The sequence below is a fragment of the Nelumbo lutea genome, chromosome 3 (genome assembly GCF_056320005.1).
Source record: "Nelumbo lutea isolate HS-2025 chromosome 3, American lotus-T2T, whole genome shotgun sequence".
Taxonomy (NCBI): domain Eukaryota; kingdom Viridiplantae; phylum Streptophyta; class Magnoliopsida; order Proteales; family Nelumbonaceae; genus Nelumbo; species Nelumbo lutea.
In genome coordinates this window covers 101,069,737-101,093,848 of record NC_142686.1, presented here as the reverse complement: position 1 = coordinate 101,093,848, position 24,112 = coordinate 101,069,737, and the positions used below count along the sequence as shown (strand labels likewise).

At 41.8% G+C, this 24,112-nt stretch overlaps 1 protein-coding gene and 3 pseudogenes across 4 annotated transcripts; 2 read left to right on the top strand and 2 right to left on the bottom strand.

Annotated features, from left to right (window-relative positions):
* Window positions 1-3,793: 3,793 nt before the first annotated feature.
* LOC148867191 (calcium-dependent protein kinase 5 pseudogene) lies at window positions 3,794-7,940 on the bottom strand (annotated as a pseudogene).
* Window positions 7,941-9,751: 1,811 nt separating this feature from the next.
* Window positions 9,752-13,478, top strand: LOC148867190 (uncharacterized). 3 transcript variants are annotated; one of them, XM_088979904.1, is made up of 4 exons: window positions 9,752-10,143; window positions 11,257-11,879; window positions 12,001-12,516; window positions 12,797-13,478. In XM_088979904.1, exons 1-4 carry the CDS (start codon window positions 9,900-9,902, stop codon window positions 12,920-12,922), a joined length of 1,509 nt encoding a protein of 502 aa, XP_088836030.1. In that variant the 5' UTR covers window positions 9,752-9,899; the 3' UTR covers window positions 12,923-13,478. The 3 variants fall into 3 exon arrangements, with proteins under 3 accessions (XP_088836030.1, XP_088836029.1, XP_088836031.1); XM_088979903.1 differs by having other exon boundaries at window positions 11,254-11,879; XM_088979905.1 differs by having other exon boundaries at window positions 9,763-10,143; window positions 11,247-11,879.
* A 1,328-nt stretch (window positions 13,479-14,806) lies between these two features.
* LOC148867189 (G-type lectin S-receptor-like serine/threonine-protein kinase SD2-5) lies at window positions 14,807-17,396 on the top strand (annotated as a pseudogene).
* A 3,227-nt stretch (window positions 17,397-20,623) lies between these two features.
* Window positions 20,624-22,854, bottom strand: LOC148867188 (14-3-3-like protein pseudogene; annotated as a pseudogene). The gene is made up of 2 exons (XR_016109925.1): window positions 21,071-22,854; window positions 20,624-20,920 (listed from the first exon to the last, which is right to left on the bottom strand). The product of XR_016109925.1 is annotated as a 14-3-3-like protein pseudogene (transcript).
* Between the last annotated feature and the right edge of the window lie 1,258 nt (window positions 22,855-24,112).

The following is a 24,112-nucleotide window of genomic DNA, read 5'->3' as shown; positions in this document are numbered from 1 at the left end:
TTTGTACCATCAAGTTTTACTGTAGTAATAATTTCATACCAAAAAACATCTCTACTACTTACAACACCCAATCCTACAGTATCGGTAGATTTCATCTCAGTATTCCGACTCTCCATCTTACTTCAAACTATTCAATAGTAATAAAAAGTATATTGGAACCTTCCAAAAACAATTTAATATCACACACACATAAATCAACCCTTCCAGAAAAGAAAACCCTAGCTGGAGAGAAATCTCTCTCCTCCCCACACCTCCCAATAGAGAGAAGAGTGAATTGATCATTCTGGGAGGCTCAGAAAATTCCAGAAACCAAACTGCTTTCTTCAGAAAATCAAAAGAAAACTAACAATACTTGGGTGCCCAAGATCGGATCAAAAACAAAGAGTCCAACTTTTCTGGGACTCTTCCCCGTATTCCGGTTCTTCCTGATTTTGATGCCGAATAGTAGATCACCTTCTTGATGACTAGATCCCACCAAAAAAATTGAGAACTGGGCAATCTATAGCAGATCGATGAGCCCTTTACTACTTCATACAATTGGCTGATCTAGGGTTGCATGAGAATGCTTTAAGAAACCCTAGCCAATGCTCTGATACCTAGTCGAAATCTGTTGAATTAAAAATATGAAAGAAAAATAGTTTTTTGAAGAGAGAAGGAAGAGTGAAGGAGAAGAAGAGAAGAAGAGAAGAAGAGAAGTTAATAATAGAACAGTACAAAGACAACTATGCCCTTATAGGGTGGCAGAACATAAAACAACATATATAACACTAAAAAAATAATAAAATTTGGACTCACATAACTACTGTGGTCCCCACCTCCTATCTAACAACTAACATAAAACATCTACTCAGAAAAACATCATAAAACTGATTAATCTTCAACAAATAGGATTATAATTGCTTTGTTATCAATGCCCAATTGAAGAGGGCAATTCTCTTAGAGCTGAGATTTTGGCGGCTATAGAAGGTGTTCAAAGAGCTAAGGACTTAAAGTTAAGGAAGCTAATCATCGAAGGAGACTCCAAGCTGGTGGTAAAATGATTGAAATGAGATAAAAGTGGTTCGTGGATGTACAACAATGAGAAGAAGAAATTCCAATGGTTGATAAAAGGCATGGAAGTTTAACTGGTTTGGGTTAAGAGATGTGCCTACTCCCTTGCTGATGGGCTAGCAAAGCAAGGGTGAATAGGGAGAATTTGTTTTGGGCTCAATTGTAATCTTTATGTTTTTTCTTGTTTGGGGGAGATAAGAGAGGTTATCTCCTCCTTTGTACTCTTTTTATTGATTAATGAAATCTTTGTTATTGATAAAAAAAAAAGAAAGATATTGTTGAACAATGGTTTGAGATCTTTTTGAAATTTCACATTGTTGACAACACTCAGTAGCTTTACCTTGCTGAAATTAGGTTTTCAATTGAGAAGAAGAAGAAAAACCATTTTTTCTTATGCAATTCATTCATCAATAAAATTCTCTATTTCAAAACTTTTCTAATATTAAGTTCTCTTTGCTTATTTTAGACAAGGATGCTTTTTTTCTTATGAAAATCATTCATCAATTGAACTCCCTGTTGCAAAATTTTTCTAATCTTAAGTTTTCTCTACCTATTTTTTCACATAGATCTTCATCAACTAGATATTCCAAACTATCTTTATTTATTTTTTTAGGTTTTTGTTTTAAAATTAAAAAATAAAACATTAATGAAGGGCGTTATGAGGACCCTCATACCCAATTGGTGTGTTATCAAATGAATGAAAGTGCACACCTTGGCATACAAAGATCGTATCTACACTCCATGGAGGGCACCCCACAAATGCTCTACATGCACATCTTGTGTGCATTGGAAACATCTCCTGAAATTGCCATTGGGAGATGTTCCCAATACACGTTTGCTAGAGATCGGATCTGCTCTTCACATGGGGCGCCTCACATGCATATCCCACCATGTGTTGGGAACATCTCCCGTGCTTGTACATTATTTTTCATGGGAGATGTTCCCAATGCACAGTGGATGTGCATGTGAGGTGCCCAATTGTGAGGAGCAGATTCCGTTCCTTTTTGTTATGGGGCATAGATGTGATTTTCGACATACACAATTCCGTTCCCGTTTGTTATGGGGCATAGATGTGAATTTCGACATACACAATTCCGAGTGGGGGTGACATGCCTTCATCTGATGGATAGTGGGGGCCACCTCAAAAGAGGCTTTACCCACATAGGGGCCCCGAGTGAGAAGCTAAGAACAATCCCTACCTCTCACCTCTCCCTACAAGCTATCACTCCTAGAGCCCTCTGTCTCCTGTAGGGGTGTTCACGGGTCGAGTTGGGTTGGTTTATTGGGTTTTTTCAATTGACTTGACCTGGTCGGGTTACCTGAGGTGGAAATCGAAACCGGCCCACTGATAGGTCAAACTGACCTGGTCGGTTTGAGTCGGGTTGGGTTGGTTTGGGTCGGTTTTGGTTTTTCTCCTATATAAAAGGACACATAATTGAATTCTAATTGTAATTGCCTAATGGGTTGCCTATTTGGTGTAAAAGACTATAGAAAGTTAGAAACTATGATAGATTGCCTATTCTAATTGTAATTGCCTAATGGGTCTTCTAGTTCTAGTAGAAGACTAGTTATAGTTAAGTAGGAATACTAGTTCAGTTCGGGTCGGATTGGTTTCGGTGTTCACACAAGAAAACCGAAACCGACCCGATATATCGGTTTATATATTTGCCCACCCGAAACTGACCTGTACTAATGAAAACCTGGCCGATTTGGGTTGGGTCGGTCCGGGTTGGTCGGTTTGGTCGGGTTGGGCATTCTTATGAACAGCCCTAGTCTCCTGGGCTTTCAGATTAGAGAGCCTATAGAAATTGCCCCGAGTGAGAAATAGAGACCCGATCTGGTTTATATCAATCTCTTGGGTCGTACCACGTGACATTCTCCTCTCATCCGAATCCCACAACATATTTGTATTTGTACTCTTTCTAAATTAAGTCTAAATAAAAGGATAAATTACAAAGACCCCCTGTACTATGGAGTTAGTGACAAAGTCCCCCTTATACTTTTTTTTTTGCGACAAAGACCCCCTGAACTTTAATAGTTAGACAAAAACCTCCTCAGCCATTAAGTTAGATAATGAAAGGCATTAAATTACTAAAATACCCCACTAAACTTTCTCTACTTTCTTTTTCTTGCCCTTTTTTTTCTTAAAACCTTAGTGATCCAAAAATACCTATATGATGGATATTTCCTCTTGGTGGAGTGATTTTGTTTGTTTTGATGACTGATTATCTTTCCTTCCATGATCAGAACATCATGGCCATCTACAAGAAGATTTACAAGGGCGAGTTTTGATGCCCTCGTTGGTTAACCCGGAGCTTATTCATTTACTCGATTGTTGACGCCAAGGTGTCGGTGCCACCAAACATCACATCCTATTACACAAACAAAATTTTTATATATATTTTTTATAGATTCAACAATATAATCGATAACAAGAAGAAGAAACGGTAATTTTTTTTTTTTTGTTGACAAACAAAACTTTCAACTTCAAATGGGAGAAGCATACATTCAATGAAGTCATATGGATTTTCTTTTTTCCAATTATTTGGCCACAAACATGCATAACTGACAAAATGCTCTGTCATAAAACCTTCATTCTTGAAGCTTCTGTAATATGTCTCAAGGTTTCAGAGATGGATACCAACCAAACTTGCATCTTTGAAGTCATTACTACCGATTCTTCTCTTCATGCCTTTCTGTACAACTTTCCAATATCCTTGTACATGATGTGCATAATCAAATGCTAATGCGATTCTGGTGTATCTATCTTGCTCATATTCAGATTGTTCCTTATGGTTCGTCTTCTAATTCCCCCATTTCCTTTTTGAATCATAGCAACAAATTCACCGTAGTCTATTCTACCATCATTTTCTTGATCAACTTCTTTGATAATATCTTCAACAAGAAAGTATGTTATGTTATCTTCAGCATGGTTCAAAGTATCGATGGTAGAGGCATATAAGTACTTGTTTCTTTAATTCTTTTTTTCAAATCTGGTTCAAAAGGATCGATTTAAGGTTCGTCCACCCTTGAACCGGTGGAGACCCTGAAAAACCTTTGTAAGGGCGTATCAAGAAGCCCCTAATACGATACATATCAATATTTTGAACCTTGAGCTGCTAAGAACATGCTTGCTACCTGATGAGGGCAGATTTGGCCCTCCACTAACATCATGACATATGCCATCTCGGAACAATGGGGTCCAGAACCACCTAGGCGACAACTTGCCTTAGACAAAACGATGGAGTCCCAGCTAGCGACCTGGCACTGTTGCCGACCTAGCGACTTGCCTCTGGTGCCGACTTGGCGACCTGCCTCTAGTGCCAACTTGGTGACCTGCCTCTGGCGCCGACCTGGTGACCTGCCTCTTGCTTCGACGTGGCGACCTACCTCTAGCATTGACTTGGCGACCTGCCTCTAGCGCCGACCTAGAGACCTGCTTCTAGCGTCGACCTAGAGAACTACGAGACGTGTTCGCCATGGATTTCTGCATTCTTCCCATCACTCCCGGGTCTCTCGGAAGTCAACTCTCACACCGAATGTTTTGGGAGAAACCAAGTAAGGCACAAAGATTGGCCTACGTGCATGACTACCTCCGAGGACTTCGGAGCAATTAGGCACGTCCTCCCGGAGATCCCAGATGTGTTGAGTGATTCTCACGCCAAACAATGCCTATATAAAGGCCTTACCTCCAACCCCAGGGGGAGGCACAATTTAGTTCTCGCAGCTCTCTAGTTCTCTCACATTTAGCTATCTTAACATCTTTGATTCGCTAACTTAAGCATCAGAGTGCCCACCCCGGGTAAATCAACCCGAGCACTCTGACACTGTGTCCTTGTAGGTCACATCAGAGCCACCTCTCTAGCTCGTCACCACTCAGCTAGGCGTCAGAGCCACCTCTCCAGCTTGTCACAATCCAACTCGTCACTATTCAACTAGGCGTCCAAGCCACCTTCTAGGTAGGAACCATTCAGCTAGGCATCCAAGCGACATTCCATTTAGGGATTATTCAGCCAGGCATCCGAGTCACCTGCCAGCTAGGAGCTACCGAAATGCGCTCCATCAATTGGCGCCGTTTGTGGGAAACACTACAAAAGGCTATTTTCTCACCCGATTCTCTGAGCCTCAAGTAATAACATCTTCAAGCAACAAAAAAAGCGCTTGATCGAAAGAACCCCCTAGTGGGGGCAGAAACAAAATGATTAGCCCAGACAAGTTCTCGCAATCTTGCCCTGACAGAATCTCCCTAACTATGAGGCCACCCCCATATGTCGAGCTCTACGTGCTCTCTACGAGAGTTGATGGCCAATATAATGTGAGGCCACCCCATAGGTTGAGCCCTCCGTGGTTCCCGTGGGAGTTGATAGCCAACAAATTGTGAGGTCGTGCCGTAGATCTAGCCCTCCATGCTTTACGTGGGAGTTGATGGCCAGCAGGTTGTGGAGCCGCCCTCGTAGGTCAGTCCTACCGAGGTGACAAGGTGTCTGTAGGCTGAGGTGCTGAGAACAAAACTAGACTGTCAAAATTCTGATGACTTGGCGACCTAGAGACTTGCCTCCGAACTGGCGACCTGCTTCCACCGACCTGGCGATACACGTAATCAGACTGGATGAGCCTTGTCAGCCCTGTTCGCGAGGTCGCCCCTACAGGTCAAGCCCTTTGTGGCTCTTCCAGGAGTCGGCGACCAACAAACTACAATCGCCCTTGCGGGTTGAGCCTTTCAGGGTTCCCGTGCGAGCTGGCAACTTGCAGTTTGAAAAGCTGCCCCCGTAGGCTGAGCTCCTTGTGGCTTATCATAGGAGTAGACGACCAGCACCTTAAAGGACTGATACAACGTAGTCGTGGCACCGACCAACTATTTAAATTCCAACATCGACGCACATATCACAAGGGGAAGCCAAACTGCCTTCGGCATCAAGGACCCCTAAAATGACCTCAAAATATGTTGGTAACAGGCCTAAGGACCTACAAAAAAGCACAAATCTACTCCCTTCGCTGAGCTGATCTCAGCTCGGGAGTGGGGGGGCAATTGACGAGGGCAGATTTGGCCCTCCACTAACATCATGACACATGATATCTCAGAACAACTGGGTGACACCTAGAACCACCTAGGAAACAACTTTCCTTAGCCAAAATGATGGAGTCTCAGCTAGCGACTTGGCACTGTTGTCGACCTGGCGACCTGCCTCTAGCGCCGACCTAGCGACCTGCCTTTGGCGACGACCTGGCGACCTGCCTCTAGTTCCGACCTAGCGACTTGCCTCTAGCATCAACCTAGCGACCTGCCCTTGTTGCCGACCTGGCGACCTGCCTCCACCGTCGACTTGGCGACCTACCTCTAGCGCTGACCTGGTGACCTACGAGACATGCTTGCCGTCGTACTCGATTTCTCACACCGAATGTTTTGGGAGAAACTGAGTAAGGTGCAAAGATTTTCCTATGTGCACGACTACCTCCGAGGACTTCAGAGTAGTTAGGCATGTCCTCCCGGAGATCTCGGATGTCTTGCGTGATGCTCACGCCAAACAATGCCTATATAAAGGCCTTACCTCTAACCCCAGGGGGGAGGGACAATTTAGTTCTTGTAGCTCTCCAACTCTCTCACATTTAGCTATCTTAAAATCTTTGATTGTCTAACTTAAGCATCAGAGTGCCCACCCTGGGTAAAGCAACCTGGGCACTCTGACACTATGTCCTTGCAGGTCGCATCGGAGCCACCTCTCCAACTCATCACCACTCAGCTAGACATCAGAGCCACTTCTCCAACTCATCACCATTCAATTAGGTGTCAGAACCACATTTCCAGCTCGTCAACATTCAACTAGGCATCAAAGCCACATTCCAGGTAGGAGCCATTCAGTGAGGCATCCATGCCACATTCCAGGTAGAGATTATTTAGCCAGGCATCCGTGTCACCTGCCAGCTGGGAACCGCCGAAATGGGCTCTATCACTACTGTTCATCAACTATTATATAACCACTCCCATCCTTTTCGAAGTATGAAAATATTGCAATGACATTTTCTTCCCATTCCGGCTTGTTAAAATTAACTATGGCAGCGATAAGTTCTCCATAGTCAATGGTGCCACTGTTGTCCACATCAGCCTGCATCCATAAGATCACGAATTTCAGACTCCTTCAAATTAGACCCCTATGTTTTCCAACCAGCTTTTAGTTCATCAAATGTGATTGCACCACTATTGTTAGTATTCATTGCCTGAAACATCTCTTGTAAACCAGCAATTTCCTCCTCAGAAAGGCTTTCGGCAATTACCCTTAAAGCCATATTCTTTAATTTATTTATTGCAGAGAACTGTTTGAGGCAAGAAAGGACAACCGGATCCAATGCTCAGTCAGGATCAACTCCATTTTGACAAATACATGGATGACATAGTACTTCATGAGCAGTCAAGCACTGAGAACAGAGCATCTTCCTAATAAGATCCTTGACATTGTCTAAGATTAGAGGCCAGGGGTCTGATTCAAAGGCAATAACTCCCTTCAGAACCGCATCAAAAATTCCTTGATGGGTTTCTGCCTAAAAAAAGGTGACACACCACTGAGCAATATATTCAGTATCACTCCTATAATCCTTACTTCTGCCTCTGGTCCATAGTGCTTGCAAAGTACCTTTGGAGCCACATAATATAGACATCCAACATCCGTAATTACTTGACTTTGACTTGGTTTAAATAAGACCGAAAGATCAAAATCAAAATCATCGTCTTTGTTAACCAACAAGAAATTTTCTGGCTTCAAATCCCTATGCATAACCCCGAGTGAATGACAGGCTTCAACAACCCCAACGCTAATCTTTGTCAACTCAGCTGCCTTCCTCTTGCTGTAGTGTCCTCGTTGAATGATGCGATCAAATAATTCACCCCCACCACACAGCTTGGCCATTTCAGTTAATTATTTCAATGGAGAAGACAATGAACAGTAAAAAAATAGTTTGAACATTTAGAAAACCTTAAACGGTTAGATTTTTTTTTTTTTTTTTTTTTTTTTAATTTAACTAATGGAATACTAATAAAAGGAGGCTTTTATCTGAAGGTTAAAGGCTAAAGTTTAAAGAATTGGGACTTTATCACTGACCCATAATACAAGAAGGGTCTTTGTAATTTGCCCTAAATAAAATTCTGATATTATATTATATTCATTCAAAGAAAAACATTCACCGAATTAAAAAAAAATGAATTTTGTCTCCCAAAATGGCAGAGAGCGAAGGAATTAAATATATATATCATCTGGAGTGGCAAAGAACTTAATAATTTGGAGGTTCCCAAGATGACCAATTAAATCTTTTATTATCACCAAACACTCCTTAAAATAAGGAAAATTAGGAAGACGAAGAACACCCAAAGAGACGTCTTCCCCCATACTTGCCCATGAATACCTGCCCACTGCATGAAGTAAACTGCGGAAGAGCTGACTCATGCCAGGATCTCCTATGCATTATAGCCATTCCTCAAGGGCCGAGACGTAGGCATCTTCTGGGGGCAGATCTTCCACCATCCTTGGGCACCCAACACGTTTGCATGTTAAAGAAGAAATTCCAACAATTTCTTTCACTTCACTTCACTTCATTGCATTTGCATACATATTCTCAAATCTTTACTAATATATCTATATGATGTCGTCAATTCTTGCCTTGGCTTCACGTCCAACCCACAAAAGTCAAGTCGAAATATTCTAATGTTTGACTGTTTAAATATTTTAATCTTTAAATATAATCATTGAAGCAAAAATAATTAGCCAAACAACACCTCACTCCTCTCTCTCTTTCTTAATCCGTAGGCGGTGGAACTGGACAGATCTAACCTAGTCAGTGGCTGCTCTGGTGTTTAACAGAATCCCTCCTCCGGGCAGGGCACACGCCTCATAAATTCGGCTGACTATATGGTGGCGTCGGTAGTCGGTACTAGTGGGCTTTGATGCCGATTGCCGTAGACAAATAAGTAGACCTTGACAAAGTAACTAATGTTTGTTGAAGAAAAGCATTTTCCGGGGATCACTTTCCTCACAAGGCAACAAAACCTAAACCCCATCTACCACATGGAAGCCTACCAATTGCTGGCCCTGTCCAAATTAAATTAAGGGTAAATTACAGATAGGTATCCTCTAATTTGAGTAGTGACAGATAGGTATTTTAAATTTTTAATTGTAACACTTGAATATTCTGAATTTAGTCCATCTTTAAATATTCCGTCAATTAAATATTATATAATATGAAAAATACCTTTATGGTGTATTTGTGAGATTATTCTCAGGTAATATAACGTTTCCCCATGGTGATGTTATCATATGGACAGCAAATAATATATTCAAATTTTTCGACGATGAGTGATGATTTTACTTCGATCTAAAAAATACAGGTGCAAATTATGCAATGTTTAAGTGACAGAATACTAACCGGTGAATCCAAATATCTATTTTTAAAAATTTAAGATACTCAAATGTTGTAATTAAAAATTCAGGGTACTAATTTACACCGATTTGCGATTGCTGGTTGAGTATCTACGTGTTAGACAGTCTAATAGTCCAACAGGCTTTAGGGATCACCTTCCTCAGAAGTAATTGTGGGTCACATTCACATCCATGAATTGCAACTAAACCGATTTGCCTGATGTTTGGTGTAACTAAAACCTGGCCTACAAAGAGCTTGGTTTGGCATTTCCTGGATTCACAAACCAGCCACACCCATGACATGTTTGGAAGTTCCTTCCTTCCACAGCAAATTTCTGTTTTGCTTTTTGGTGCTCTCCATCTCCATGCATTTGAGAAAACTTGCTCAGCTTCTTCCTTTGATCAAGGTGTAGCAGGACAAGCGGGCTTAATCTACAAGCACTAATGGAGGAATGTGGGATGCTTTTCATCTTTCTTCTTCTTCTTGGGGTCTCGTTTTCCGACTCATTTTCTGGGTCGACTGCAACAGATTATGTGTCTGCGGTGGGCGACCCGGGGATGAGAAGAGATGGTCTGAGGGTGGCCATTGAGGCATGGAACCAGTGCAATGAGGTTGGAGAAGAAGTTCCCAACATGGGCAGCCCCAGAGCTGCAGATTGCTTCGATGTCTACAAGGCTTCTCCACAGGGTGAGCTTAGCTTCCTCTTGGTTATTCCTACAACAGTTTTTGAAAAAACAAAATCAAAACAATGAAGAAATTGGTCATCTCATAATCTTGGATGTTTTTTTTTTTTTGGATTCTTTGAGTTTCAGTTATGATGGTTAATCTTTCCTTTTCTTCGTTTCACCTTTAGCTGTGTTTGCTTTCAAAGAAAAGGTGGGGAAAGGAAGGGAGGAGAGGTGGGGAAACTATAGTATACCTTTCCCTGTTTTTCCGTTCAAACCAAACATAGCCTTAACCATAAGAATGAATGAATCAGAAAGTAGGAAAAAAGTGAGCATCACCCACGGGTGAGTCTAGAGCCCCCCGTAGTCCACCGTGGCCATAGTGGCAGCTACGTGGCAAATTGGAACTGTTGGCCTGAACTATTTGGCTCCATTTATCCCTGCTCCCAATTTTCAAGAGAACCCACTCCTGTTTGGCCACGTGTCCCCAAACAATTTTGTCAGTAGAAAATTTGCAAAAACAGAGTATACTGGCTAGGTTCTGATCAGCCATGTGGCTACGAATTTAGCCACATCAGACAATGGGGACCCTATTTTTAGTACTCGAAAAATATATGGTACCCCTAAGGGCGGAAAAAATTTTAGCTGCTTGGGCTGTTTTTCATTCCCAAACAGCCAAAGTTTCCCCTTACAAGCATTAAGAATGATAATCCTATCATCCAGATGGTACAAATGTGCATTAACACATCAATCAGAAGTTCAGAACCATTCAATCAATAGGCTTATCTCAGCAATGGGACATAGCATATCATGAATTCTTCAGGACCTTCTGATGGGTCTCTAAGGCCATATTTTGGTTTGATAGAAAATCAAAGAGAGACAGGAAATTGAGAGAAGGTGCTTACTCAATTTTGTGAAACACAGCCTAAGTGCTTCATGGATCCTCATCTCATCCATGAAAAAACTGCTAATTCAACAGTCAAGATTGGTATTTTTGATCTATGCATATATGTAGCATGTAGCATAGTTTAACTAAACTTTTGGTCTATGTTTTTTCTTCTTAAGTTTTCCATTGTCTGTATTTAAATACTACAACCATATAATATTCTTGATTTATTATCATAGTTTTCAGTAGGGAAGAGCTGCAGCCTCTGCAGATTGCTCCCATATATGCTGGTCCACAGGGTCACAGAGGAAGATAATAAGCTAGGGATGGGGGATCGGTTTGATGGAGTACATCAAGAGGCCTTGACCAACGTCGACCTCTATGCAGCTGAGAAAGAACTCTACTTGGGTTCCAAATGTCAGGTCAATGACATACCAAAATCCTGGCAGTTTTGGATGATAATGCTCAAGAGTGGCAACATGGACACCTTTGCTGCAATGTGCCCCAAGAATGGAAAGAAGGTTGGACCCTATGGCCCAGATCCTGGGTTCCCATGTTTTGGTAAAGGATGCATGAACCAACCTTTAATCTTCCACAACTATACCACCTTACAAGGTCCCAACATGACCAAACTGAAGGGAGGCTTTTATGGGTCCTGGGACTTGGATTCTGGTTTCAGAGAAGGCATTGGAGGCAACACTTCATACTACTCAGTGACTTGGGAGAAGGAAGTAGGGAAGGGAGCTTGGGTTTTCCATCATCTTTTAAGGACATCAAAGAGGTACCCATGGTTGATGCTCTACTTGAGGTCAGATGCCACTACTGGACTGTCTGGAGGCTACCACTATGAAACTAGGGGAATGTCAAAGATTGTAAGTACTTTTAGATCTTTCTAAATGCAATACAGAAATTCACTAAGAACAGGAACAAATGAAGTGTTCCCAGATTTGTGAATGTACATTAAAGTTTAACTGGAGGTGATGTTTTCTGCAGATTCCAGAATCACCAAATTTTAAGGTAAGATTCACATTGAATGTGATACAAGGAGGGGGTCCAAGCAGCCAGTTCTACCTAATGGACATTGGGAGCTGCTGGAAGAACAATGGTGAGGCTTGTGATGGGGATGTAACAACTGATGTCACCCGTTACAGTGAGATGATCATCAATCCAGAGACAAGTACATGGTGCCAGCCCACCAACCTTAATGTATGCCCACCTTACCACACCTTTCCAAATGGGACGAGGGTCCACCGCAATGACACTTCCAGATTCCCATACAATGCCTATCACTTGTATTGCGCTCCTGGGAATGCCGAGCACCTTGTGGAACCAAATGTCTTATGTGATCCCTTCAGCAATCCTCAAGCGCAAGAGATCCTGCAGATACTACCCCATCCGGTCTGGGGAGAGTATGGGTACCCCACAAGTAAAGGCCAAGGGTGGATTGGGGATGCAAGAACTTGGGAGTTGGATGTGGGGAGGTTGTCTCTATCTCTCTACTTCTACCAGGTATGCATAGCTCTTCTTATAATCCAACTACTCAATTCTTCATTCCTTAGTAGTACTAGAAATGAAAAGGAACATCAGAAGTCTCATGGAGCACGTCAAACAGTTTGGGTGATGAAATTAGTTAGAACATAAGTAGTCGAGCAGTAGAATTTCCAATTTTGTAAATTGATGACTCAAAATGGGATTTAACATAAATCAGGCTCCAGGCTCCAGTTGTATATTTTCTCCAAATTCTTATGATAAATTTGAAGTCTTTTTAATACATATTTCTAATATGCAGGATCCAGGGACACCACCAGCAAGAAGAAGATGGATGTCTGTTGATTTAGGGACTGAGATATATGTCAGTGCCGATCAAGTTGCAGAGTGGACTGTCAGTGATTTTGACATCATTGTATCTAAATGATGGGATTAGGAGGGATTACCTTGAAGCAAAAGGGTTTCTGTTCATAGTATTTGTTTAGGATTTATGTAGCCAAAGTAACAATAAAATTTGTATTTCATTGCTTATTTTTTTGCATCAATAATTTTTTTTCTGTCAGAATGTTGGGAATGTGTCGACCTCTCTATTCTAAGGAACTGGAGGCAACACCCAGGGAAGTTAGGGAGCTCTCTGAGGCCTTCACTGCCAGCAAAGGGAGACTGGGAGATGGGTGGGTGTGGAGAGATCACTACCCTGATGAACTATCTGTAACCTAGGTATCTTCCTGACTTTCTCACTGAGCCCCAATTTATTTGAGATTACAAAAATAAAAAAGAATTGTAGCTAGAGCTTTGAAAGATCTTTTGGTGATACTTTAGTCAATGCTTTCCAAGCAGATCAGGCTTGACTTTTGAAAGTTCACGAGGGTATTTTGTATTTCTGATCTGCATTTTAAGCCTGTTGCATTTTACCATAATCAGCAATGTATTTTTAATGTGTTCTGCTTTTTTATGTATGTTCAGATTATTGTGAGATTTCATTTAGCTGTTTGATTTTGGAATTTAGATTACTGTCCTAAGAAATTAGGCCCGGGCCCGGGCCTGGTACTGCCTGCCCAGAAAGCTGAATCCACGCCAAACTGGCCCATTAATAAACTTTCTGGCTGGGTTTAATTCGTTGAAGTCCAAGCCTGGCCCAATAAATAATAATATCAAACTTTGCTCGGGCAGGGTTAGGTTGGGTTCAGGTCAACCCTAACCCAAGCCAAGTTGTTGAACTTGAACCCCTAAGGCTCCTAACCCTAACTCTAACCTAAACTGATGACTTTGGGTTGGGTTGGATTTGAGTTAGACTTGGGATTATTGATTGATCTTACGCTTGCATGAAGCAGTAGGAATAATAAAATAATGTCGCCGGTTTGGTCTTACACCACTAGAAATTTTTAAAAGACAAGAAAATTCACAGAAGCTAATTATCCAACATTCCAAGGCTTGCTTCATTTGTTCATGCTTCATCACCTCTCTAATTTTAATTTTACGTCAGAACTCAGAAAAAGTTTGCTTTTGTATTCTTCTTCTCATTCATTTGGCACTTTGAACCGTTCTGTAAGGCCTAGTAGCTTCTGAATCTGCTCATCAGCTGTTTACCGAAAAAAAAAACTGCTTATCAGCATAGACAGTGGAGAGCAGCTGGATATGGGTTGCCAATTCTTGTTCAATTTCTGGTTATTTTAATCTTTTTTTGTTACTATTAGCGTTCAGCCTTTAGATGATCCGATGGCCATTTGCTCTGATCAGAAACAAATAATAAATAAGAGTTCCCCTCAGCCTCAGTTTCTCTGGTTAGCTGTACCAGAGACTTGGGATCAAATCCCGTTGCCATCAGGGTTAGGGGGTTATGGGTATGGAGAACAGCTTAAGGAGTTCTTATCCTCCCTGCTGAGTGATGAGCTGATGATGCTTTATACTTAATTATAATTGTTTATGTGAATCAATGAACCAAAACCACTAGTACTAGTTCTATTCTTGATGGGTTTGTTTTGCGATCTCTGATGCTAATATGGACATTTGGAATACTTGTCTGGCTGACTTCACAAATGAAGAAGCATAAGGAATCATAAAATATTATGGCAGCACCTGAAAATTTTAATCCATGGTTGAATTAGTACCAGTTTATCAAATAATTAATTCAACGCTTCAGGTTTCATGGCCTGTACTAATTAGTATTAGATCATCTTGATAAAGAAATTCTCCATATCTATATCTCCGTTCTCTGCTTCCTCTCTCATTTCTTTTGCTGTTCCTTGAGTAACGTTTCTGTATAAGGATAGCAGTACCCAGGATCTGCTTATCAGCATTGACAATAGACATGAGCAGGATCATGGGTTGTTTTCTTTTTCGCCTCCTCATTCTTCTAACCTCTTCTTGTTATTTAACCAGCGGCCAAGCTTTAGAATTAGATTATCCAATAGCCAAAGTCAATAATTCATGGACCAACATCCCCTCCACTACCTATTCTGTGGTATTCGATGATGGGTTCATGATTTCGATGAGTCCCATCCTCGTTACAAGAACTGAAAGTCTTCGTTTCTCTTGTGGCTTCTACTGCAATGGTAATTGCACTTCATTTCTGTTCGCTGTCTTCATTGTCCCCATCAGCAATGTGTCGACCATGAATGATATAGAATTCACCAGAGTAATCTGGTCTGCCAACCGGAACAATCCCGTTAGAGCCAATGCAACGTTGAACCTCACTGCAGATGGAGATTTGATCTTGCGAGACTTCGATGGCACTTTAGTTTGGTCGACAAGCACGACCGGAAAGTCTGTCGCGGGCTTGAAGATGACGAACACAGGAAATCTGGTGCTCTTTGACGCCAACAATCAGACCATCTGGCAGTCTTTTGATCATCCAACAGACACTTTGCTCCCCGGGCAGAAGTTGGTGCCTGGGAAGAGACTCACGGCGACTCAAGGCTTGTTTTCACTCTGTTACCAGAGAAAGTGTGATTGCGTTCATGGAGTCGGATCCTCCGCAGATTTATTTCAAATACATGGTGACTGGAGAACTGAGCTATATATTATTCTTGAAAGGAGGCATTACTGTGTACTCAGACGAGGCAAATGAGACGGATCCTTCTCCTTCAGCATCGTTCCTGTGGTTCCGTCCAGATGGCCATTTGACAGCTTACGAATGGGTGCTTGGGTGGAGGGAGGTGAAAGATGTGCTGGCGGAGAATATGGATCTTGGTTTGTGTGGTTATCCCACGTTCTGTGGGAATTACAGTATTTGCTCATATGGGTAGTGTAGTTGTCCTAATGAAACTGATTTGGAAACAAAATATTTTACGCCATTAGATGACAGACAACCGGATCTGGGGTGTTTAGAGAGTACTCCCTTGTCTTGTCAGTCACCTCAATTGCACAGTTTTCTTGAGCTCGAGGACGTCACTTCACTAATGCTGCTTTTTCCCCAGATATTACAGATATTAGTATGGAGAGTTGCAGAAATTCCTGTGTGAAGAACTGTTCCTGTAAAGCTGCTCTCTTTCAGTATTATGGAAATACTTCAGTCGGGAATTGCTCTTTACCAGCCCAACTCTATTCCCTTATAGCCAACAATATGCAAATCACTAATTATAGTGCATTTGCATTCATTAAGGTGGAGAAATCCCCATCAAGAAAGAAAACAAGCAAGGCAGCAATCATTTTAGGGTCCAGTCTTGGAACTTTCTGTTTGGTTTTCTTGGTTTTTAGCATCTGGGTTATTCTATATAGGAGCAAAAGAGATACTGATGTAGACGAGGAGGATGATTTGCATCAAGTACCAGGAATGCCTATGAGATTTTCGTACGAGGAATTGAAAGGCATGACTGAAAATTTTTCGAAGAAGGTTGGGGAAGGAGGGTTTGGATCAGTTTATGAAGGGATTCTGGGTGATGGCACCAAAATTGCGGTCAAATGCTTGGATGGTTTAGGCCAAGTGAAGAAGTCATTCTTAGCAGAGGTTGAGACAATTGGCAGCATTCACCATGTCAATTTAGTGAGACTGATTGGATATTGTTCTGAGAAATCACATAGGTTATTGGTTTATGAGTACATGTTCAATGGGTCTTTGGATAAATGAATCTTCAACCGAAAACAGGAGCTCTCTCTTGGTTGGAAAACTAGGTTGAATATTATCTTCGACATTGCCAAGGGACTAGCCTATCTCCATGAGGAATGCCGACAGAGAATAGTCCATTTAGATATTAAACCCCAAAATATCCTCTTGGATAAGAACTTCAATGCCAAGGTTTCTGATTTTGGGTTGTCTAAGCTTATTGACAGGGATCAGAGCTAAGTTGTGACGACAATGAGAGGAACTCCTGGGTATCTGGCTCCTGAATGGTTGAGCTCAATTGTCACAGAAAAGGTAGACGTGTATAGCTTTGGGGTTGTTGTCATTGGAGATTCTGTGCGGAAGGAAAAATTTGGATCGTTCTCAACCAGAGGATTGTATGCATTTAATTGGTCTATTCAAAAGAAAGGCAGAGGAGGGGAAACTAGCTGATTTGATTGCCAAATACAGTGAGGATATGCAGTTGCATGGAGCAGAAGTTGTAGAGATAATGAGACTTGCAGCATGGTGTTTACAGAATGATTTCACCAGAAGGCCATCCATGTCTGTGGTGGTGAAGGTCTTGGAAGGAGTGATGGATGTTGAAACTAACTTAGATTATAGCTTCTCAACTTCACCATTACCAGCAGAAACAACTGTAACTCACAATGAGGCAGGCTTCGGAGTTTCTGTTCCAATATTGCCTTCAGTTCTGTCCTTAAGGACCCAGGTGAAGATATGTTCTCTCCAAATAAATAATAAGTTTGTCATTAATGTAATCTTTATATTATGCATCGTTCATATAAAATGTTCCGCAGAAATTTGGGCATGGTTGTATGTAGAGTTAATGGCTTTATAACAAAGAACTTTCATTTTCTTTACTGGAAGAAAAACGAAAGTTTCTCATTTGGGATCCATTAGTTTGAGTAGATGGAGAGTATTAAATTATAAAGTCACCTTTATCTCGATTCACATATAACAACATCAACAACAACAACAAATTATCAATGAAAAAACAAAAATAAGCAGAGATTTGATGAGAGGAAGGGAGAGGGGAGAAAGGGGTTTTGCTCAATAAATTTCCAATAATTGTTCTCAGTTTCTATTCCATTAATATTTTTTTTGTGTTTTTTGGTTGAAGGATATTTCAATATTCTCTATCCTTGAGAAAAATTAGAATTGTATTATGTTTAAAATCATGACATCACCTTTTTTTTCTGTTAATTAACATCTCAAAGTCAAATCATCATCAAAAGGGATCAATTTGTATAATTTTTCTGAAATGTGAAGGGAGATTTTTTGGAGAAGTCAAATTAAACAGTTGTCATAAACTACATGAGGAGTTCAAGTAATTTAGCATGATAGAGACTATTTTAATTCGGGTCCAAAGAATGCCTATAAGAATTTCTGAAAAAGCTCAATCTGAGCCAAACTGGCCCATTGATGAACATCTTACCGAGATTACATTGCCGAGCGCCTGATAAGTGTGATTCACTGAGGAAGGAAAAACTTGTTCTAAGAAGATTGGAAAAACAAAGCGTGAAGCCCATCAGGGCCCATTGCAAAAATGACATTACAAATCTCATCAAAATATGAGGTAGCACACTAGTTAAGAATTTTCTTCAGATGTTATAATCCTTGGGTCAAAACACTTAGAACCATCAGCCTGATTGGCTGTACGGATTTTGTTTCAGTTTCTTTTTTTTTTCTTTTTCTTTTTTTACAGTTGCCGATATATATGTATATTAAAAGAAGTTTTCAGGCTATAGTTACATCCTTGAGACATGCGGCTTTTTTAAATTTAAACACATGGCATTTTCTGAAAAGTTGTTAAAGCCCACAACCTACTACTACCATTAAGACAAGTGATGTTCTCATTTTCTAGAAAGCTAGACAAGTGGCAATTTCTGAGAAATTCCTACTAAAGTCCATAGCCCACTACCAGGCAGACACATGTCCTTCTCATTTTTCTAGAAAGCTAGACATGTAGCATTTTCTAAGAACTTGCTATTAAAGCCCACAACCTACTACCACCACTTTCAATCCATTCCTAAAAAAATGCAGAAAATGCAAAAGTGGTTATCCACATCCACTTTTGCCTATATCCACATCCACTTTTTTGATTACGTGCAGTTACACTATAAATCATGCTTGCATGGTAGAGGTGATTTCCATGGCGGTGGTGAGTTAGGATCTTATGTCAGCAAAACATGTTTAACACTCTATCAACATGATCTAACACCACATATCTCTCCATGAGACTGGGACCCATCATAAAAGTGGGACTCCTCATGTATGAGATGTGCGGTGAACATGTTTTATTAGTAGGTGAACCTAACTCCATAGTGGTGGCATTGGTGTTGTGCGAATGTCCAAGTAGTTTCTTGAGAATTTAAATTTGTTCCCACAGTTAGGCGCCCCAAAAACGTCCTACACAATGAATCCAGCCACGTGTCCTCCCACACACATTTGCCCTCAGTGCATGTGGAGGTTCACCCTAGGCAATGTTTTGGTTTGAAGGAAAAGATAGAGAAAGGTAGGGAAACCTATAGTAAAGATTTTCCTACCTTTTTCTTCCTTTCCCTACTTTTTCCTTCATATCAAATACAACCTAAACAAAAATATTTTCCCACCCCTGCTCATGCTCTAAGTCTCTTGACCTACCCCATGCAGAGCTACAACTGATGTGGAGCTTCACCCTGCCAGATGAGAACTAGTGCCAATGACCGTTCCGTTAGATACAGGAGGTACTCCTCGTCCCTCTAAGGGTTTGGTTCATGTTTAGACGGTAGGGAAAGAGAGTTGACAACTACTCCGATAGACACACGGGAGAAATCTGGCACCAACGACCGCTCGTACTCTTTGTCTTGATGTTGTCTTATTCTGAGGGATGTTGCTCTTCAATGCCTGAGATTGAAATTCGAGGGGTATGTAAGCAATGGGTTCCTTTCATTACCCAAGCACCGACCATTAAAACCTCTCAAACAATTCAAACAAAACCCAAATTGATGGTCCAGTTACCCCTTTTGGGTTCTTTTGAGTCGATCCAAAAAATTGAAACTTCGGGACGAGAAGAAGACAATAGTTGTACAACCCCAACACAGAGGGAGAGAGGAACCAGAGAAAACAAACATGTAGCCTTTTGAACGATTGCTCTTTTGTTATTCTATTTCGACCCCATCTACCGGGCTACATTCTTTGGATTGAAACCCACCTCGGGATTCGATTTTAGGAGATACAATTGACAAATTTTCATTGTTAACATAGTAATTCTTCTGTGATTTCTCGTTTCCATTTCGAGCTGTTATTGCTCAATATTAACATTTAGTCGGGAGCTATTCTTTCTCATACCAACAAAATTGAAAACTTACGTGATGATCTGTTGGTGATATGTGGTCACGAGGTTCTGATTTTTTGTTTATTTTGTCCCCTTTTATTTTTAGATAATTCAAGCTGCAGGGTCTTGCATTGTCGTGGGTGACTCAAACTTTTATTTTTCATGTAATTATCTAGACATAAAGAGGAGAAAATGTTTTCTCTGTAGTACCTCCGCTGTATTTGTCGGAGATAAGATGAGAGAGACGGGAGTACTCTAGTGTCGTTGGCGTCAAATTTCTCCCAAACTTAAATGGAAGAGGAGGTGTAAGGGTTAGGGTTACGCAAACATTGAGAGACAGAGAGAACAGGAATGGAGAAACTTTTTCGTTTTGGGTGAATCTGCACGCGCTGCGAGAGAATGCGTGTGAGAAACACACGACAAACTTTCATTGTGTGGAACGTTTTTGGGGCACCAAGGTGTTTGGTTGAAGGTGTAAAGTGGGTCGTGTTAGGCTGGCACGATACGGCCCGTGGGCAGCCAGCACTAAAGGAAAGTCATGCTGTGCTGGCCCGCGGGCCGTCACGGGCCGTGGTGCCCTCCCTGATAGAAATTTTAGGGGTCAGCTTGACACGGCCCATGGCCCAGACGGGCTTGGATTGGGCCGGGCTGCAGGCCATGTCGGACTGGGCCATAGGGTGGGTTTTGGGCCTGGGCCAAACCAGGCTAGACTCACTGGATGGATCAGGATCATAGATACAAATAATAAATTAAGGGTAAATTTCTTAAACTACTATTTCTAAAAATTGTCTAGCTCTATCAGGTCATTTAATATTTCGTCAAAGCTGTTCACATGTGACACCACGTGACATTTAAAATTTTTTAAAACCCAATGTTATCCTCATCCCTTCCCTCTCTCTTCCTCTCACCTTGTCCGTCAATACCAGATTGGCTCCCAAATCAACATTCTTTCAACCCTCCGTTGAGCTCCCGAGTTAACAAAGAGAGATTCTTCTACGTCAACACCAGATCGGTTCCCAAATCAAGATCAACCCTCCGTTGAATTCCTGATATAACAAAGACGATAAACAGTTAAACTCTCGTGACTCGTTGAGCTTTTGAGCTAACAAAGATGACGGGCCACCAGAATCCTCTCCTCTCGTCAATCTGTTCTTTGTCAAAGACGATGAATAGTTAAACTCTCGTGAAATCCTCACCTTTACCGCCTTTTGTCTCTCATTCATTGAAGTACACGAAGACCGGCAAGGAAGGAAATGGTTAATCTCGACCTCAAAGGCTTTCAGAGCTTTGCAAATCGTTACAGGGAGATGGACCCATCTCTGTTTCCTGTGCTGCAGACAATCCTGATGTGGTTGAACTCTCGTTCTAACATAGTTCTCATCTTCTTCCCCTGTTCTTCGTCTTGACACAAACCTGGCCAATGCAGGTGACTTTCTGGGCCTCATCAAAAACCTGCTTTGCAATACTGCAAGAACGATCTGGTGAGTTCAGGATTTCATAATAGAAGACCGAGAAGTTGAGTGCAAGCCCAAGCCTTATAGGGTGAGTGGGAGCCAATTCGGCGAGAGGAATGTCATGAGCAGACTTGTAAGCCAACAATGTGCTCTCAGCAGCTTCCTTCCTCTCAGCGCCAGTCTTAAATTCAGCCAAGTACCTGTGGTAATCACCTTTCATCCTAAGGTAGAACACCTTCGATTGTGCAGCTGATGATGAAGGGATGAGGTGTGACTCAAGTAGACGTAGGATTCCATCACAGATCTTGCAGCTTCCTTCCTCTCCCCCTGTATTATCTGATAGCTGCCACATGATCTTCATTTCCCCTACTCTCTTCCTTCTGCTCAATGGAGGAGATAATCCGCCAAGAAGCCCTCCTGGCTCCAATGACATTCTTGTAATCCATAGAGAGAAGGCTCTGATCCTCGACAGTCAACTCCTCAACATCCACTTTCTTGGCAACATTCTCCATGAACTCCACCATTTCCTCATACCGTTATGCCTGCTCGGCCAATTTGGCCATGTAGACATTTTCCTCCCAAGATGATTCCCCTGGAGACATCTCTGTTATGTTAAATTAATTCTTGGTTCTGAAACCTCTTGAGAATTTGAAGAAGAAAAGAAATAAAATGAACAGGCTTTCTATTCCCCCTCTCTCTCTCTCTCATCTTCTTCCCTCGAGAATGAAACGACTCAGTCTCCGACAGATTGAGTCCTTGCCGTCACACATCAGTTGATGTTGGTCGTCGGTGGTCTCGTACTGGCTAGGGTTCGCATGAGAGAAGGTTGGAGGGGAGTTTGAATGAGAGGGAAAAGTCCAACCCGGTGGGAGCAGCTGGGCGTCTAAAGGATTTGGTGAAAGTATCGGCAACAGAGGAGAAGAAGGTTCCTTGCAGATCGAAGCGGTGAGAAATTAATACCCACCTATCGAAAAAAATCATCGACGGTGAGTACCTGCATTGAAGCGGCGGACGACAGATCAGATCTCAGATCTGGGTTTTCCTTGCAGATTTGAGATCTCCAACCTTTCTCACCGTCACACTGCCGTCCAGAAATTGCAGCGACAAGCATCGCGGGCGAAGGCGACGGTGGTCCTCTCTATTCTTGGGCGCTTCGATCTCTATCCTTTGGTGGGGTTTGAAAATCCTCTTCTGGTCGAACATTTTGAAAATTCTCTATTGATCTCCATCTCAGGCAAAAGGCTTTCACAGAAATCTAAAGTTAATCCAACTGGCGGCAGCTGATGTTGTAGTGTATCCTTCGAACAGAGATCAGCGGCAGTTGCATCCATCGGTGTCCTCACTCTACACCAGCGTCCGGGAACGTGGAAGCCACGATGAATATCATCTAGAGTTCGTTCTCAGGCCCTTCTTCTTTTCATTCTTCTTTCTCTTCCTCTTATTCAATAGGGCATTGTTAAGATAATGATGAAGAGTCCTCTTCCTCTTATTCAATAGGGCATTGTTAAGATAATGATGAAAAGTCCTTGTCGTGTTGGAGTTCAGGAACTTATCCTGTTATCTCATTAGTTAATTTCCTTGTTGTACTTTGTATTTATCATATAGAAGTTCATTGTAATCCCAACTCCTATTCAATGAATATAAATAGACATCAGGGCCGAACCATTATTAACAGGTTCTTCCCATTCTATTAGTTTTTGTCCTTTATTCCCTCTCTAGTATTTCTTTATCTTGGTATCAGAGCCAACATCCTCATGGCCTCTTCAGGAGATTTTTCTCTTGCATCAAACCAGGTGAGGTCGATTGTTGATAACTCCATTGGGCTGCCCTAGCTTCCAAACATCACCCACTACATCCCCGTGAAGCTAACCAGCGAAAATTATCTGCTGTGGAAGAACCAGTTTCTTCCTATTCTTTACACCCATAAGCTGATGGGTATTGTCGATGGCTCCATTCCAGCTCCACCCAAAGAGATCGTTGATCCCAGTGATTCGTCGAGGAGTATTCCAAATCCTACCTTTGAGAGATGGTTCCAGCTTGATCAGTTATTACTCAGTTGGCTGATCTCATCCTTGACCGAAAGCATCATGGCATAGCTTGTTGGACTGCGGTCTTCTCAAGAGGTTTGGTATGCTCTTTCCAAATCTTACTGACTCTCTCTCTCTCCAGAATCCTTCAAATCCGGCACCAGTTACAATCATTGAGGAAAGGTACGCTCACTGTTAGTGAATATGTATGTCACGCTAAATCTATTGCAGATAACTTGGCTGCTGTGGCAGAACCGATCTTGCCAAAAGATATCGCCATGTATATTTTGTGCGGCTTGGGCTCAGAATACGAGTCCGTAGCCACTGCTGTCATCAATAGATCTGATATGGAGCAATTGGACGTCGATGATGTGCTTGACATCCTCTTGAACCATGAGGCGCTACTCGAACAACGTAGCAGCACTGTCAACGATCACACTTCACCCACAGCCAATGTTGCGAATTTCAAAGGCAAAAACCAAGGTTCTCAACAGAACCGCAACTCTGAGAACAGTCCCCAATTTTGGAAACACTCGAGGTCATGGAAGAGGACGAGGTTCAGGTCAGTTTTTTAACAATGGTGGCCGTGGAAAAGGGACATCCAACGTAGTCTGCCAATTGTGCAACAAACCTGGACACGTGGTTGCTAAGTGCAGGCGTAGGTTTGATATCTCCCACAATAATGATGAATACTATCCTGCTATATTTCAGAGTGGGATGTCGTCCACCTATGACCCGACATGGTACCCGGACACCG